General features: G+C 58.4%; 5 protein-coding genes across 5 annotated transcripts; 3 read left to right on the top strand and 2 right to left on the bottom strand.

Annotated features, from left to right (window-relative positions):
* Positions 1-634: 634 nt before the first annotated feature.
* On the top strand, positions 635-1000 carry POSPLADRAFT_1055804 (hypothetical protein; the record flags this gene model as incomplete). The annotated part of the gene is made up of 1 exon (XM_024480687.1): positions 635-1000. The coding sequence occupies one exon, from the start codon at positions 635-637 to the stop codon at positions 998-1000; it is 366 nt and encodes a 121-aa protein (XP_024340519.1).
* Positions 1001-3136: 2136 nt separating this feature from the next.
* POSPLADRAFT_1045943 (hypothetical protein) lies at positions 3137-3749 on the top strand (the record flags this gene model as incomplete). The annotated part of the gene is made up of 2 exons (XM_024478907.1): positions 3137-3284; positions 3418-3749. 2 exons carry the CDS (start codon positions 3137-3139, stop codon positions 3747-3749), a joined length of 480 nt encoding a protein of 159 aa, XP_024340518.1.
* A 1491-nt stretch (positions 3750-5240) lies between these two features.
* On the bottom strand, positions 5241-11734 carry POSPLADRAFT_1065779 (hypothetical protein; the record flags this gene model as incomplete). The annotated part of the gene is made up of 19 exons (XM_024481994.1): positions 5241-5365; positions 5419-5503; positions 5568-5656; positions 5718-6151; positions 6200-6359; positions 6419-6475; positions 6526-6735; positions 6792-6895; positions 6943-7111; positions 7162-7541; positions 7591-8282; positions 8331-8715; positions 8780-9110; positions 9167-9910; positions 9964-10217; positions 10275-10391; positions 10453-10659; positions 10731-11289; positions 11345-11734. The coding sequence occupies 19 exons, from the start codon at positions 11732-11734 to the stop codon at positions 5306-5308; spliced, it is 5427 nt and encodes a 1808-aa protein (XP_024340517.1). The 3' UTR covers positions 5241-5305.
* A 204-nt stretch (positions 11735-11938) lies between these two features.
* POSPLADRAFT_1055801 (hypothetical protein) lies at positions 11939-12544 on the top strand (the record flags this gene model as incomplete). Its single annotated transcript, XM_024480686.1, has 4 exons — positions 11939-11951; positions 11999-12069; positions 12121-12171; positions 12233-12544. The coding sequence occupies 4 exons, from the start codon at positions 11939-11941 to the stop codon at positions 12542-12544; spliced, it is 447 nt and encodes a 148-aa protein (XP_024340516.1).
* A 640-nt stretch (positions 12545-13184) lies between these two features.
* POSPLADRAFT_1139514 (hypothetical protein) lies at positions 13185-17017 on the bottom strand (the record flags this gene model as incomplete). The annotated part of the gene is made up of 16 exons (XM_024485046.1): positions 13185-13385; positions 13440-13690; positions 13753-13851; positions 13903-14106; positions 14168-14248; positions 14301-14355; positions 14414-14483; positions 14535-14614; positions 14716-14843; positions 14914-15408; positions 15463-15573; positions 15628-15750; positions 15802-15958; positions 16010-16213; positions 16620-16813; positions 16873-17017. The coding sequence occupies 16 exons, from the start codon at positions 17015-17017 to the stop codon at positions 13185-13187; spliced, it is 2598 nt and encodes an 865-aa protein (XP_024340515.1).
* Positions 17018-17022: the final 5 nt, after the last annotated feature.

The following is a 17022-nucleotide window of genomic DNA, read 5'->3' as shown; positions in this document are numbered from 1 at the left end:
TCGCATCACCGAGCACTTCTGGAGTGACCCGAGTGTCGCGCGCATTCTTATGTCTTTCTCGCCGTAGAACGCGTGCTAGCGACAAAAGACCACAGCGTTCCGCTGCGCATGTACACTGTCGGATTATAACGCATCAAGCCAGCCTATTTCCACCGTCGATGGCCACCGACCACACCGGACATCCTGCATGCCGCCCCTCCCACGCCGTGCGCACACGCAGCCACCAGTCAGCACGCGCGTCCGCTCTCTCTGTCACGCCCGCTCAGTCAGCAGCACTTCCCTGCCACTCGTCCGCATACAAATCCGTGATGCCTATATACTGCACGCTCCTCGACACTGCGCAGTCAGCGGTGCACGAGCCGTCTTACACAGTACAGGACGCGTCCCACACCCAGAAACGGGTACTGTCGCCTCGGGTCTTCGCGCTTGGCACGATGGTGCCGCATATTGGCCGCGTGCCTGTTTGTGCTCTTCTGGCTCGCGAAGGCGCACCTTGGAATGCTGCTCGGCAGGCCGCAGCCCCAGTCTGCACTTCGACGGCTTCCGCATGGTCTGTCCTGGTGTACCAACAACCCCCCTAAATGTCGGACCCCGCGCGCTGGGACATATCGTCCTTGCACCGCCTTGCACCGCGATGCTCGTCCGGGTGTCCCTCGACATCACGACACACGGCACCCTGCGAGCGACGCGATGTTATGCCTCCGGGTACTCCGAGCGCGGCAGCCTGCGCGAGCACATCTGCTTCTTCCGTCCGTATCATCTCCCGCTTCATTATAGCGACGTCTCCAGACGCAGCGCTTCTCTTCTGCTTTGGTGCGGCGGCCGCAGTACCCCGGAACCCTCGGCGCACGCAAGAGGATCAAGCCCAGGCGTCGTGCCGGAGAAGTCCCTGCGCAGCAGCACCAGCCGCCCCGCGATTGGCGGGCCGCACTCTAACGCAGACACCGTGTCCTCCGAATTCGAAGAAGCGAGACGCCGCGCCCTGCACACGCGCACGTGAAGGCCACGCGCGCGGGCCCTCGCTGACTCGCCGCCCAACATCCCAGTCACGGACGTGCATTGTAAGCCTTGCGTGGGCGCGCGCGTCCGCCCCCACGTCTGCTCCACCGAAGACACAGAAGCTGGACACTATATACGTCGCGCGTGTGTCTATTAACTATGCGGCGCTGCAGCGCGGCTTATCGCGCTTTGGCAGGGCCACGGACCCAAATGGCCCCGGTCAGCCGCGAGAGCCGTCCAGAAATCGGCGTGTATACTGCAGCTCCCTACGTCTGCTCCACTGTGTCTCATTGAATGCCCGTGCACGCCGGTCCGGCCCCGCGCCACAGGATCCATGGCAGCGTCCACGGCGTCGTGCGTCGGAGTGAGACGTGCAGCTGCGGCGCCCCCTCAACGCGATATGGCGGCCTGCACAACGCACACAACGCCACAAAGACGCTGTTCGCGTTCGCGGAGCGCGCGCCGCCTCCGCGCTCCGCGGGACAGGTCCTGATCCTGATCCCCGAGGTCGGATGCCTGGCCTCGATCGCAGGGAGCGCTCGAGGACCCGCGGCCTCCCGCGCACCAATGGCGGAATGCCAGGGCACGACGGGGGGACCGGCGTCATGATATGTAGCACAGCCAGGGGGCATCATCCAGCACCTGCATCTGCTGTCTTGCACACTGTCCTGTGCCGGCGGATGATCCCGATCTGGCCGCATCGCGCCAGGTTCTGATTCCGGCGTGATGCTAGCCCTCTGGATCTGAATTGTGATGCATGATGCCTGCCCTCGGAATCTGAATCGCGCAGGACGCAGGATGCAGGACGCTCGGGCCGCACGCGAGTCGGAGTTCACAGCGCTATGGGTCCTGGGAGCACCGCAGCCGATTCGGCCCTCGTCGCGGGCGAGTGTTCCAGCTTCAAGCTTCAAGGGCTGCATGGCGGGTGATTGGCTCGCTGGGCGGCCAACGAGCGGACTATGTCCGCCGACGGTTCGCGTGTGCGTGTGCCCTCGTGGGTCGTTTGGCTTGCACGAGCCTATCGGGTGCGTGCGCGCTTGTTTTTGTGTTTGTTGAGGCAAGCAGGCGAGGTCCGCTGGTAGGGCGAAAGGCGGGATGGGGTGTGCGGCTTCTCAGCGGGGATCCACAGACGCATGATCTGGGTGGCCGGCGTGCGATGCCGAAGGGGTGGTATGTCAGGGATGTAAAGGATCACGTTGTGTTCTACTGCCAGGATCGCCATATGATGACAGTTTGTGGGATGTATGCTGCGCTGCTGTGGGTCACCGGGCACGCAAGCGCGGTTTCGCAAGTGCTGCCTGATAGGTGGTGATTGCAGGATGCGTTCGTGTTCGAAGCGTGAATCAAGGTCACGGCAGGGCGTTGTTGCGTTGATACATTACCTGGGGCCGTCTGGCCGTTGACAGTGTCGTGGGGTGCGACAAGGCCGCAACGGGGCGTGCACGGCGAGGCATAACATCCAGCAACGAGTGGAATACCGCGTACCGGGGTGTTCCTGCGCCCCATTCCGGATGCAGTCTGCTTCGTGTGCTGGTGCAGAGAGCGAGCGATGGGGCGATAAGATGGTGCTAGGCGACGGGTGAGGGCATCGCGAAGGCCGCGAACAGGCGGTGCGGGTCAGATGAGACGGTCCAGCCTGGTGGCGCACAAAGTCTAAACGCAACAACGCAAGGATGGGTGCTCGGCAGCGCGCGGCGGAAGGGGGAGAGGAAGGAATGGAGGACGGGCGTGGGCACGGCGAGAACGCGGGGCGAGGGCTGAGAACGCGCTGGCCCGAGCGTGACCGCGACGCGGAGTTGACCAAGCGGCTCGTTCGCGCATGAGGAAGGAGAAGGCCGGGAGCAGTACCCGGGCGGACGGAGATGGCCACGGCGTCCGATCGGGGTCCCCGCCCTGTGCATGGCCATAGACGCGCGCGCTCCTTCTCCTTCTCTTTCTTCTGCTGGCCATGGCTGCCTATAAATCCGCCACAGCCGCCCTCCCGCTGCCGCCTCCGCCCTCTCCCCTGTCCTCGCCCAGGCACACGCTGTGCCCCGCCACGCCAGCCTATTGCGGTCCCTAGGGGCATCTGCATCCGCTTTGCGCTATACGCTTTGTGTCCTCACCCGCGCCCGCACCCGCGCGCATATAACCCGTCATGGCCGCCGTCGCCTCGTCCTCCTCCTCTTCGCATCCGCACGCGCCCCTCTTCTACCCCATGCAGCCTGCCCCGCACCAGCCACCCCAGCCCTCCGCGGCCCAGTTCGCCCTCGCAGAGATCAAGGGCCACGTCTGTCTCGTCCAGGGTACGTCTCCCTGCCCTTCGCAGCACCAGCACGCGCACGCGCATGCGCCACAGGGTCCCGGCGCCCCAGTCCGCCCATCGCGTGCGCGCCCCGCTGTGTTGCCCCACCCACCCCTGCTCACCCCGCCCCACAGCCCAGCTCACGCCCCAGGGCCAGGTCTCCGCCGCGCTCGCCGCCGCCGACGTGCACGTCTTCGCGCACGTCTTCAGCACCCAGTTCCGCTTCTCGCACGCCGCCGCCGTCCACCCCGCCGACCTCCGCATCATCGCGCCCGTCCCCGCCGCCCAGCTCCTCCACGAGGAGCACTCCGGCGTCGTCTTCCTCGCGCGCGAGCTCAACCTCCGCCTCCACCAGCTCCAGCGCCAGCGCCACCAGCAGCACCAGCACCAGTACCAGTATCAGCACCAGCAGGGGCTCCGCCGCCCGCGCGCCGCCGGCCAGGTGCGTGCGCAGACGAGCGCGTGAGGAACGCGCCGCTAGCAAAAAGCACACGCCCGCGCGCAGGACGCCGCGCCATGCCATCCCTGTATGTAAAACAGCCACGGGCACCATCGCCATCGCGCACCGCCTGCCTCTCAATAACCCACCGAACCGAACCCTTATTTACGACAGCATCCACGCCCCTACCCTACTACCCTACACCCGTGCCGCGCCTACTCACATCGGTCCCCCTCTCACTCTGGTCTGTCATCATTGTTTTTTGGATGTACGTCCCGCTGGGGCTGCGGCAGCCCCGGGGCACGCGTAATTGTAACTTATAGAGCAGCCGCCGCCGCCTCCGCCCCACTGTAATCCTAGCGCACTGCGTTCTCGTTGCATTCAATTGTGGATTGTGAGTTGCGCATGGTGATTTGTGAGTGGCCGGACCTCCCGCGGCACTGTAGTCTGCACGCAGGCGCCAAGAATAGCCCGCGCGTCCCGGGTGGCGCAATTCAGCGCAGGCCCTGTGCGCCAGACGCCAGAAGGACGACGGCGCGAAGCGTGCATGTGAGACCTCAGACAAGCTTCGCCATTCAGTGTCTCGCGCGCGGGACCGGGACATGACCGCGCAGCGCGCAGGTGCGCAGGCCCAAGCTCCGCCCTATTTTCGTGTGCTGCTATTCAGGGTCTCAATGGTACTGTCTGTCTGCCTGTCTGTCGCACTGGCATGGCACCCGTGAGCAAGGGCCCGGCTAAGCATAGAGCATGGACCCGCGTTCCATCCAAGTCGAGCAGCCGTGCTGCCAGCCCCAGCCCGTGTGGGACCGCTCTTAAGTCTCGATTTGAATTTGATTTCGATTTTGATTTTGAACTTGAATGGCGGTGGCCCACCCGGAGATGGCTCGTGCACCCGTCGCGCATGCACCCGCGGCCGCACGCGAGCCATGATGCATGAGCCGTAAACCATGAGCCATCAGTCGTACTTCAAAAACCATAAACCATAAACCATAAACCATAGGCCATAAACCATAGACCATAAATGAACGCGCAGCCGCACCCGCCCCTCTGCAGCAGGCCACGCCGCGCAGAACGCAGAACCGTCCAAATGGCCTTTGCACGGCGGCGTCTCTCTCGCGGTCGTGGCCCGCGCGCAGACACGCAGATCCCCGCCCGAGAGCAGAGCCCGATGCCCCGGGGGCCTGCGGGCGGTCGGCGCACGAACTGCGGAGCGCTGCCGTGCTGATCATGAGCGTGCTGGCATGATATCACAACCGCGCGCGAAGGCGCGTCGGATTCGCGCCTCGAACGCTAACGCCCGGCGTCCCACCCGTGACACTCGAGAACGGGAAACACAGAGCCGCGCGCGTTGCGTGCTATGTATAGATGACGGGCGCGGGAGGCAGGGCTTCTGGCCGCGTCTTAACACCATCCGTCCTTGTCTGCGTCAGAGCCAGCGCGACAGCATGTCCACTCGAGAATAGAACCGAAGAGAAGCACGTCCGGCGCCCCACGGGCAGCTGCTCACGCTCAGCGGTGTAGAATACACGGTAACGGTAATGGGGCTTCTGGTACTACGACGGTCCTGCGGCACCCAACGCTCCTCAGAAGAAGATCTCCGAGCGGCAGAGCGGGCAGCTCGACGAGTGGCTGCTGTGGAACCACTGCAGACTTGCGTCAGCCGTGGCGCCCGCGGCGGGAGCGCGCGCCGACGTACCTTATAGAGACACCCGGCGTGGAAGCGGTTCTTGCACGTCTTGCAGGGCTTGCGCGGCAAGCTGCCGTCCATCGCGCTGATGAACCTGCGCCAGGGGACAGGCGCGTCAGTACAAGGCAAGCAGCGCAGCGCGAGCGGGCCCGACGCACGAATAACAGATCGCGCACTCCGCGAGGCCCTCGAAGTACGACGTGATGTTCTTCTTGAAGAACGCCAGGCCGTCGACGATGCTGCCGCTCTGCAGGGCGCCGTGGTCAGTAACGGCGACAAGGCGAAGACGACGCCGCGCGAAGACGCACCCGGAACGAGAGGATCTGCTGCACGCCGAGCACCCACGCACGCCACCGCTCCTCCGCGACGCCGACGGGCTTGCGGTCGCGCACCTCGAAGCCGTGCAGCGGGTAGTCCTGCGGGAGGCGCACCACGAGCTCGAGCTTGTGGTCGTCGAGCAGGTATGCGGCCGTGACCTCGCCGACAGCGCCCGCGACGCGGACGCTGAAGTTATCGTCCGCGAGGTCCGGCGCAGCGCCAGGGTCGCGCAGCGTCGCAAGCACAGACCGCACGATGGCGGGCGAGAAGTGTGCGGCGGTGTACGCGGTGATGGCGCTGAGAAGCTGGCGGTCGCGGCAGTCAGAGAGCCAGCCGCGGATGAGCGAAGGGACCACAAGCAGGGCGCGGTAGTACAGATGGGCCGCCAGAAGACGGAGGCTTAACGGTGATCCTGGTGAGCAGACTAAAGGGAATCAGTAGGCAAAGAAGACACGCATGAAGTTCAACTCACAGTCCAGATAATACTCATCGATGGCCCAGATGTCGAGCTTGAATGCTTTAGGCAACCCGTCATACAATCCGAGGATGGTGAAGATGCTCGGTAGCAGATTATCATAGACAAGACCAAGTTCGCGAAGCTGATCAATGTAGCCAGACTTGACCTTCAGCGACTAGTGTTTTGCCATAAGCTCAACCTCGTATGTTCTGCTGTAAGACGATAAAGACGTACGGCATTCGCGAACAAATCGAGAGCCAGCATCCAGGCCAGGAAGTAGCCGGACGTTTCCTGTCACAATATCAATTATGCAGATCCCGGAAGTCGGAACAGACGCTCACTTGACTGGTCGCTTCCATTCCATCATCGGAATAAATACTCCGCTGAAGTATGTCGAGCAGCTCCACGGGCAACTCAGGCTTCACGGGGTCCTCGGATTCTACGGCTGCTTCAATGACTATATGCTCCGTGTACTTCTTAGCGGCCTCATGCAGGCACTGGTATGCCATCCTTTGGACGTCAGCCGACGTATCCGTAATAACGTGACACATCTGCAGAGTGCAGTCAGTGACATGAAAGGAAAGTACGTAGATGACTTGGGATGTGCCTTTGGCAACGTCTTCGCGTCCATGAGGGACTCGGGCAAGTCCTGAACGATCTGCAGAGCAAGCTCCCGACAGATAGATACCGGAGTAAATGTTCTATCCAAGTCTGAGGAAGGTGTCAGTCAGCGTTTAGGGAAAGGTAAAGGCACACACCAAGCTTTGTCGCCGCAAGATCGCGAACAAGGGAAAGGCATGTAGTCTCGCGCTCTTGCCAGACTGCACGAAGGGACCTGTTGGTTGATGTCAAATCCTCAACGGCGATCAACAGTCGTAGCGTTCTGCTCAGGTTTACGAGCGTAGAAGCCTCCTTGAGGGATGCGTTCTGACAGATATTCAGTGGGCAACTACAGCCAAGCTGTGGATTCACCCTACCTCGAGGTTGTTTTCCATGACATCGAAAATCAGATCCCAGTGCACGCCCTGGACGTTCTGAAGGATGGGAGCAAGATGGAAGAACACTAGCGTCATCTCGCTCTCGACCTCTTCGTCGAGGTCCTCGTCCGACGCAATCCATTGTTGGCACACCTTCATCAAGTTCACTGCTCGGAGCTGCGGCAGGAAGATGATGTCAGATTCAGGATCAGGCGCAACTGCAGCCAGTCTGCGTAGAAGCCATAGGCCCTCCGTGTTTGCCTTCGATGGGGGCACCCCTAGCATGCCTGCTGCCAGCTCATTCCTATACCTATCCAGCATCAGCGGCTCGGGAGCATACTGAGTAATCGAGTAGATGATCGCCAGAGACATATGCGGCGCTATCACTTGAATTTAGCGGCAGCGTCACAAAATCAGACGGATGTATACCTTGCTTCTCAAGTCTCCGAGCAAGCTGCAACCACTGCTCAGCCTCCGGTTTCGTCACGAAGCTGAGAACGTGTTGCAAGATCACATGGATAATCCGGGACTCCCTAGGTGTGTCCTTAAGCTTGGCGTGCTGAATTTGCTCATACACAACTTGGCCGACACCGTCTAGCATATCGCTGCCTTTGCTGGCCATTATGGTGCCGACGACAGTGTTATGCCAACCATCCTCGTGGCCACTAGATAGGAGGTACGCTGCAATTTGGCTCACCCGCGCCTGTATGTCGACGAGGCTGCTCCTTGGAATATGTCCAGAGAAAACGGGACTCGGGACTGCCAATGATTGGAGTATCTCCTCCGCATACAAAGAAAGCGCCAGGAGATGTCGCAATGCCCACACATTGATTTTTGCTGCGTGCCGATCCTCGAGGAAACGAAGAAGCAATGCATATACCGCCCGCGCGTATACGGAAAACCCAGCTTGGTCGTATTTTCCGCTCACGGCGGGCAGGGGCTCGCACAAGCTCGGTGGTGGGACGAGAGGGTCGACAACCGCCAAGCTGGGGTCAGCAGGTGTATAAGGTAGCCGGATGAGCATGTCGTCCAAATCCGCTCGGGACGGTAAAGTCTCCAGCGATGAGTCCATGTCTAACCCTGAGAGGTTTTCCAAGACCATGCGCACGATCTGCTCCGCTCTGAAAAATACTGAGCAATGTGAAGACACAGCCAAAAAGAGTGCTCACGTTGGACGAACGTCACAGTCGAGTAAGAGCTCCTTGATCCGCTGCCTCAAGATCGCCAGCGTGTTACTCTTTACTTCGTATGGGGAGTTCGACAACCAGCTACGCCACAGATCGCGGGCGATGTTCTGTTGTTGCTCGCTGACGGATGTGAACCGCGGGAGCAGGTGGGAGAACAAGAAGACATCAGGGAAGAGCGACTTGGCATTCTCTTCGGAGAACAAGATAGCGGGGTGTGTGTTAGCGAGGCCTTGGATCAGGTCGAGGGACGTGTTGAAATCGTCTGTCGATACCGTCTCATCTCGCAGGGCATGTGCGAAATGCAAGGTGAAGTTGGATATAAGACTTGCAAGCAGACTCTGGAAGCAGGGTTGCGAGATGAAATAGTCTGAACAATATTTCACGCGTGAGACATATCTCCACAACGTGGGGGGGCTCGGCCGTACCTGTACCTGGTGAGCGGAAAAGCCGACGAACGATTGTGACCTCGGCTATCGTTCGTGATCCAGACAAGGCCTCGGCAAGCAAGTCTCCTGCCAAATCGTCCAGACTGCCTGACTCTGGCTTGAGGTAGTCGGGAAGGAGACTGCCTTCCGCGGCATCTAGGAACGGCGATAGGATCACACTGACACCGCTCGTGTGCGTTGCGACAGCGCGAAGGATGTCTTGCCAAAGCTGGAAGCAAAGCTGGCGATTTCCCCGGTGCTTCAGATACACGAGGAACATGCGGGGTGACGTCGTCAGCAGACGAATCGTGTGTTGGCGAATCGTCTCGTCGACAGACTGAATACGCAAAGCTCTCAGAAGTGCTATGCAGCCGGGCTAGCATGCGCACGTACCTTCGCCAGGTCAGGCTGACCGAAGATGGACGCCCCGAACACATCGAATATACCGACCAAAGCTTCGACGCGCCCTACTTCAGGTGCATGCTCCGACTCCAGCAATTTTTCCCACTGTTGGATAGCATCCTGAACAATCTCTCTTGTCAATGCTTGCGCAGCAGCCGCGGGAACAGAGCCCTGCTCAAATTGTCTCTGCAGGACTTGCAGCACGTGTGACACAAGGGGTGACACAGGCGTATCTGGCGCGTGGACTTGCGTTCTGATCGCGGATGCGAGTGCATCCCATGCGGCTTGGAACAAGTCTCCAGGAAGGACCGAATTGTTAGACGAGGCGACAAAAGCTCCATGCGATTTTCGCCACTTACCGCTATCGAATCGACACAGTGTTGTCAAGTTCTTCGCGATGATTGACCCTGCCGTCTCACCCTCGATCTTGAGCCGCTTGGAGCTCAGCTCCTCCCATGCCCTGCTGAACTGCTCTCGTAAGAGCGACTGTGCCGCTTCTCGCTGTACGTCAGTACCGTCGCCAGCCTGCAGAGACGTGCCTGCCAACGACTTTGCGACCTCTGGTGATGCAGCCACCAGGCGGCGCACCATAAGCACAAGACATTCAAGCAGCGAAGAAAGAAATGCAGCCGAGGCTGCCTTCCGGTCCAGCGAACTGAGCGCACGACCATCTAGCGCAGCCCAGAACGAGGTGAAGAGGGCTTGCAGAGGCGAAGGGGAAAACGACGAGATAACCTGCGTGCCGATACTCAGCTGAGAACCTCAGACGGTCAAGAAGGCGGGCCTACAGTAGGTGGGATCGTGGCGAGAATGATGAGTACTGTCGGGTAGCCCTGCAAGGGCACACCGCCGCAACCGAGTTCAAGGAACTGGAGGAACTCGCGGTAAGCCTGCGACGGCCCTATGGTGCCCGATTCCTTCGGAATTGCCTTCCGAGGCGTTGCTTCCTCCTCATCTTCACTCCCATCCGACTCGGCATTGGAGTCATCCGCGTCCTGTTCTTGTTCGGAGATTGCCTCAACTTCCCAGGCAGATGGATGATCTAGAAAGATCCAATAATTGAGGCGTGCTATGCTCTCAAGCTCCAAGTGGGACCTACCCTTGAGAAACGTGAGCAGAGGTTGCCACATGGTAGCCCTGACGTTCACATCTGGCTCAACCCAGGCGGATCGCAGAACGGCACCGCTCAGGACGGGTACCAGTCCTTGAATGCCGGCTGCCGAAAGACGAGGGTCCTTGAGGCTTCACCGACTTGATTTTAAGTAGTGTGTGCTCACCTTTACACGACCGCAACATTGTCTGCAGAAGAGACCATGCCGCCCTTCGCACGCCAGGCTGCGCAAACCCGAACCCGGGTCCATCGATCTGCACAAATGGCGGTGTTTGGGCATGGCATAGTGCAGACCACAGCGCAGGGTTTGCGAAAGGCGCGAGAAACTCGTCCGTGAGCGCTTTTGCCGTGCTCTCAGAGCCAGCAAGCGCGTCTGCCAAGAATAAGACGACGCATGTGAGATGAGCTTAGAGCAGGCGGATAGTTACAGGACGAAGTACGCACTGATGAGCCACTCCGCCGCACCGCAGGCACCGACGCGCAGCCGCGCATTTCGATCTAGCTCATTCTCCTCTTCCTCCTCTGTCCTTGCACGCGCATTCGCCTCTTCTTCCCTATCCTTCCGCACTGGGGTAGGAGGTGCACGCCCTGACCCCCTCCGTCCTTGATGTACCGACGGTGGATGTGCGACAGCCTGCGGAGGGTTGACGTACGCATATACACCACTAGGGTCTAGCAGTGTCCTGTGCGTGTAACCCCACAGCTGCTGGAGGAGCGCGCCCTCAAGAAGGAGCTTTTGTTCGGGCACAGCAGAGGAGAGTGAGACGGAGCGGACCCAGGACTGGCGCGCAAGCAACGAAACCTGGCGATCGACATCATGTGCAGCCGTGCACCACGCACCGATAATGTACTCGGCGTTATCAGAAGAGACACCGTCGGTTATAGCATACAGGAGCGCGTCGGTTAAAACGCGCGGGAGATGGAGAAGGGACGAGTGCAGTCCGACGGCAAGTAGACGGATGCGGCGAGATGGGTGCATGAAAAGTGCAGGGACATGGTGTAGCTGGTGGAATACATTAACATGCAAGAAGACGTGGTATACATGTAGGTGGACACACCCATACTGGGATAGATTCCAGCAGATCGGGCAGTAGACTGCTGCTCTCCCCTTCGCGTCGGACATTGTCCACCCAGCCCGCTTGAAGGTCTTCCAAAGCTCTCCTTTTCGTGATTGAATCCTTCTTCGCAAGCCGTTTCAGCACGACGAGCAGTTCGGGTGGCACTTTCTGCGCAATGCCGAGGGTATCCAGCGGATCCGGCTGTACTGGGACGGGCTTCACAGGCGGTATGTATACCTTCTTTCTGGGCTCTTGGTTCTTCTTGTCCTTGCCCTTGGCCCTCTTTTCCTTGGGAAGTACGGGCTCTTCGACAGGGCCGCCTGCCGCCGCCTTCCTCGCATGCTTCTTGCGTGTCCCCGAAGACGCTGAGGACTTCCCCTTTGGCGCCATGCAATATGTTCGTACAGTACGCCGGCGTAGTTCAAGCTTATATCGGGAAATGGGACAGGTGTGGGGGAATGTTAGGAAGGGAACGAGGAGGGGGTAAGCAAGATTGAGATCTGAGCTGCGTCATATTGTACATTCGCTACCGAAACGATCGAGATTAGTCAGCGTCTACTCTCCCAACTCCTGCATTGTTTCTGTCTCTCAAGGATGTCTGCGAAATGTGAGTTGTCTTATTCTCCTATATGTAGTCTATGTCATCGCGTTCAGCCCAATCCCAGTACGCTCCAGCGTCCAAGGTACCGTTGATCAAGTCGCCCAGTCTCCGCGTCCCGCGCCCGGTAAGTACATGATATCACGACGGCTGAGCCCCAGCGACGACGCATCTTCAGGTCGAGCGGCCTCCAGACATCCACCCGCTCCCCGACGACGTGACTGCATACGTGGGTATCCTACACAGCCTATGCCATACAGGTCTGCAGCTCAACCATCTGCATGTCCCAGTTCGTATACCCCTTCACCCTCGAGCCACACGTCATTCGCCTCGAGGAGTCACGCCGATCCACCCTCATCGCACACGCTACGCGCCGCGAGGCATATCTCCGAGCTCGTGAAGAGGAGAAGGAGCGACGCAAAAGGGAGGCGTTGCGCAGGATTGCGCCTGGGTTTGAGCCACAGGCCAGCCCGCTCGTTCCAACGAAGAGAGCGTCCTTAGGGCCCGGTACATCGTCAGTTACGATGGACGACACGGGGCATGCGCGGTCGAGGTCCGTCATGGAAGACCTCGTAGATCAGCTGGCGAAGCTCGACTCATGACGAGGGTGGGGGCACATATTCTTTGCGGCAGCATTGTATATCTTCCATTACATGCCCTTGCACTCACATGGGGTGGAAGTGATCAATGCAGTCATCTTTGAAGTCATTAAACTGAGAGAAACGAAAGACAAGCATAATGTAAATGAGAGAAGAACGCGGATGTCAAAAAGGGCAGTCCACCTTCCAAAATGAGACTGGTGGAACTAGGAGCGGCATTCCCGGATAAGGATATCCGTAGCCAGGTTGAAGGAATTATCTACTCTGCTCACAGGAAACTAGCATTCCCGGCGCGGAACCTCACTTCAACGTCCGGCAATACCTCAGCTAATCAAGATCATTTGTGCCAGCCGGACGAATCAGCTCTATATCCACCTACGTCCTGCGTCCTGTCGTCGTCAGGAGCATGTCATCGCTCGCATTCCTGAGTCACCCGCGTCGTCTACACCATCAACGCAAAAGACGAAACACGAAGCTCAAAAACACGAAAATCGGCTAAATCCTCGAGAAGTGTCGTGATCCAAGCACTCCATGCGAGCGTAGAGCCTATCTCTCCGCCACAGCGGGGACTCATCATATTCAGTGTGTCACGATACATAGATACAGCATATACACTCCCGCACGCGCACCGCATTCCGAGCAATCAGCTCATGACCTCCGCCTTGTCCGCCTCACCCGCAGACATGGGCTCATCCGGCGGCAGCGCCGACCAGCGCAAGCCGGCCGTTTCGCTCGGTAGCTTGAACACCGTCGACAGAGCGAACTTGCCGTCGCAGGCCTGGCGGAACTCGTCCGCACGGGACGATCCGATATCGTTCAGGAAGACAAGCACGTTTTGCGCGGTCTGTAGAGACGTGTCTGTTAGCACTGTGCCCTTGAAGAGAAGGCGGAAGTAGACACTCGCCTTGATGTCCAGCTGCACGTCTGGATTGAGCGCGGCGAACACTGCACTCTCGACCTCATCCTTAGGTGCGTTCAGCAAGCGGGACACCTTCGCGGAGGCGAGGATGGCACGCGCGTCTGTCGAGTGACGCTGGAGGTACTGCGAGTTGAACAGCTCCAAGGACAGTTCGTCGGGCAGTAAATTCGTCAGTGCGGCTGTCACTACAGGGCCGACGAGCTCGGCCGGCTGCTCCTGTGCTGACGACACTAGATCATGCCCGGTCTGTAAGAGCGGTGGCTACGCCGCAGGCGAACGGACGGGAACGTACAGGCAAGCTTGAAATGAGCTTTTCTGACGTGTAGCTCAGGATGATCGGCGTCGAGCGCGTGGGCACTGTTCAGCGCCTTGACGGCCCGTAAGTACTTTTCTGTACGCCGGTCAGCGTGCGACATTCTCCACGGGCGGGGACCGGACTTACTTCGTCGCACGGCAACATCGTAGATGACTATCCATGCGTTGAGGTTGCCTTTCGCCAGCGTGCCAAGTGGCGCCAACCACTTGGCTGCCCGTTCAAGCAAGTCTTGCACCTGCAGGAGCTTCATCCCGTCTGGGTCGTCGTCCTTTGCGGGACCCAGCTCAAGGCCCTTGTCCTCATTCGGCGAGGCTGAGGCTGTCGCTGTGACTGCTCGGGACTTCAGCGTCAGTAAGAGATCAGCTCTGCCCGCTGTGGAAAGGTCACAAACCCTTTTTGGATTCCTCCTGCGATTTCTTCTCTGCCTTCTTTGCCTTCTTTTTCGCCTTCTTCTCAGCGTCAGTCATGTTAGCTGATGCAATTGATATGAGATAATGTGAACCGGTAATGAATATAACACTGACTGGTAGAGCTGCCACGTGTAGCTAGCGAGGGATCGTCGTGTAGGCGGACGTAGATCTGCAAGGGGCTCGTCAGGACGTGGTACAGATGGTACAGGATATACAGAGTGCTCGACCTGAGAAGCAGCGATCGCAGATGATATATAATCTGGATGCGATCGAAGATGATCCTCCCAAGTGATGAGACTGGCGGCGCATTAGCAAGAGCGGTACGCAGCCAAAGCGGATCATGCCCACTCCAAGTATACGTTGATCGTGAACTTGCGCAGCGAGTACCCGTGGAAGTCGAACTGGTCGTCATCCCATTCATCGAATACCTGGAAGGATGCCGCGAAGCATGAGTTTCCACTGCATTAACAGCGAGAGAGAACGCGCGCGTAGACACAGGGCCGAGCGCAGCTTTAAGCATCGAACGAACCTTTTGAATGGCGGTATACTTCTTCAGGGCCATACCGAGGTTGCCTTTGCGCAGGTGTGCGGCTGCCTCCTCAGTGAGGTAGAGCAGCGATTGCATATCTTCCAGGTCGGCGCCGGGACTGACTGCATCTTTCTAAGCAGCCCTGTCAGTTGCCAGCGCTCACTGGTGAGTTGGCAGGGCGACCGCCATGACTTCCACTTGCCTTCGTGAACAGCCCCAAGATATCGGCGGCTTCATCGACGTGGCCGGCTCGCATGCGATACTTGGCGCACTTCGTATTCAAGAACCGATCTTGGAGATCCAATACACGGGCTTCGTCCAGACTTCGTGCGGCGCCGATGGGGTCGCCACATCGCTTCAGCACGCGCGCCTGGAATATATAGAGCTCGGGCAGTGTCGGCGTGTGATCCATCGCAGTCCTCAAGAGTTCCAGAGCACGCTTATGGCGAGACAAGTAGGAGTGATGTTGGGCTAAGAAGTACAAGGTCCAAAGGTACGTCGTCGGCTCGATGTTCGACGAATCTGACGGCTGAAGGGGAAGTAGGCTCTCGCGCAGTGTTTCAACGAGGTCCTCGATGACTTGCTGTTTCTGCACATCCTTGTAAAGGGCCTTGACATCTGCAAACAATGACGGGATGCCCTTCTCTAGTCCGGCCCTGAGGTATGCATCTGCTAAATTCCTGAACTGATCGCCTACAGACTCTGTTATAATGTGGACGTCCATGATTATTTGAGCCTGGTGCGTACCCTGTGCGAGGTTCAAGGCCAAGCGACGGGGAGCTGTCGCCCGGTTTAGTTGTTGTGAGAAGTCGAGGAGGGATTGCAATGCTAGACCACGAGTCTCCTCTGTCATGGCATCTAAATACGATTTGATGGGTCGTGTATCACGAGTCTGAACGAAACTATGCGCACCAAGGTCAATACCACGGTTCTGGAGAAACCCTTTATAGTATTGATGGCACTCAGGATTCTGTTCGATGAGCGCTTGCCATGAATGCTCGGCGTCAGGCATATACAGCTTTGACATTAGTCGTGCTACGCTGTTCATGAGCTATGTCAGGCGCTGTCTACTGGATGGTGCTATACCTCTGAACTCCATGATCGCTATTCGATCAATAATTGCTCTCGATCTTGCGCATATATCCAGCATAGTCAAGGCCTCATTGTAGTTGCCCATCTTTTCTTGAAGGTGAACATGATAGAGCAACACCTCGGAGTGTTCTACATCGTAGTCTGGAACATTCTGCGTATGCAAGTGGAAGCGGGCCCCAACACGCGGCTATGCATGACATACCTTCAACGTTTTCTGGTACAGTTCTAGTACATTGCAAGCTTCAGGCAGGTTTCCATTCAAGTGATAAGCGACCGCAAGACCAATCCAATTCTGCCGAAGGGTGGGTCGTAATCTGAGGAGAGTATGTCGAGTCTCCACGAGGCCGTCAAACATTCGCAATTGTGTCTGTAGATGAGCGGCATCCCGTAGGATGTTGAGGTTTTCCTAGCACATATCGACCTGTGAGACGTCTCCCTCGCTACTCGAAGGACGGAGTGACACAGGCATGGTCCCGGGATGCATTCGCGTATCCGATCGAAGCGAGGCTCAGACGGGTAGTTCACGAGGATCAAGTGAACAGCGTCCAGTCTACCCGGATCTGGTACGGCTTTTAGTTAGTGGTACTGTAAGAGGTAGATCGGCGGGCGGGTCAAGACTCCCCAAAAGCTCAATGTGACACCTTGGGGTAAAAGCTTCGGTTGCCTCATTCCCAGCCCACCGTCTGTCAAGTCTGCAGTACCAGATGATAGGTCAGGCCGGATATATTGACCGACAGAGGCCATCTCCGACCAGCAGTTTGGCAATACCCAGGTCGACCCATGTCACTCCGACATCGCGTCGGACAACACACCTTGTCATACTTCAGCGCTTGCGTGTACGATTTCAAGGCTTCGTCATACTTCTTCTCGCCCTTCTGGATGAGGCCGAAGACGTGCCAGCAGATGTGAGAGGTCAGGTCGAGCCGGATGCCCTGCTTGACTAATTCGACCCCCTCCTCCCGTTTCCCCAGATGTGTCAGGATCAGCCCCTTCATACATAGGGTTTCTGTTAAAGCGATCGCCGTCATATGAAATCTCCGCATTGCCTGCCAATTTGACGCGTACCTCCATGCTGGGGGCATTTTTTTAATATCAGATCAGCAGTCTTGAGGCCCTTCTTGAGCTGCCTGGTCTCGTATAGATTCAAGACCTCTCTGAAGAGAGTTGCCTCCTTCGATGACAGCGCGCGGTTCGGAGGCGTAGGAGGCATGGTTG

This window comes from Postia placenta (genome assembly GCF_002117355.1).
Source record: "Postia placenta MAD-698-R-SB12 unplaced genomic scaffold POSPLAscaffold_5, whole genome shotgun sequence".
NCBI classification, from domain to species: domain Eukaryota; kingdom Fungi; phylum Basidiomycota; class Agaricomycetes; order Polyporales; family Adustoporiaceae; genus Rhodonia; species Rhodonia placenta.
Note: the sequence above shows the minus strand (reverse complement) of the source record. Positions and strands in the feature narration are given on the sequence as shown.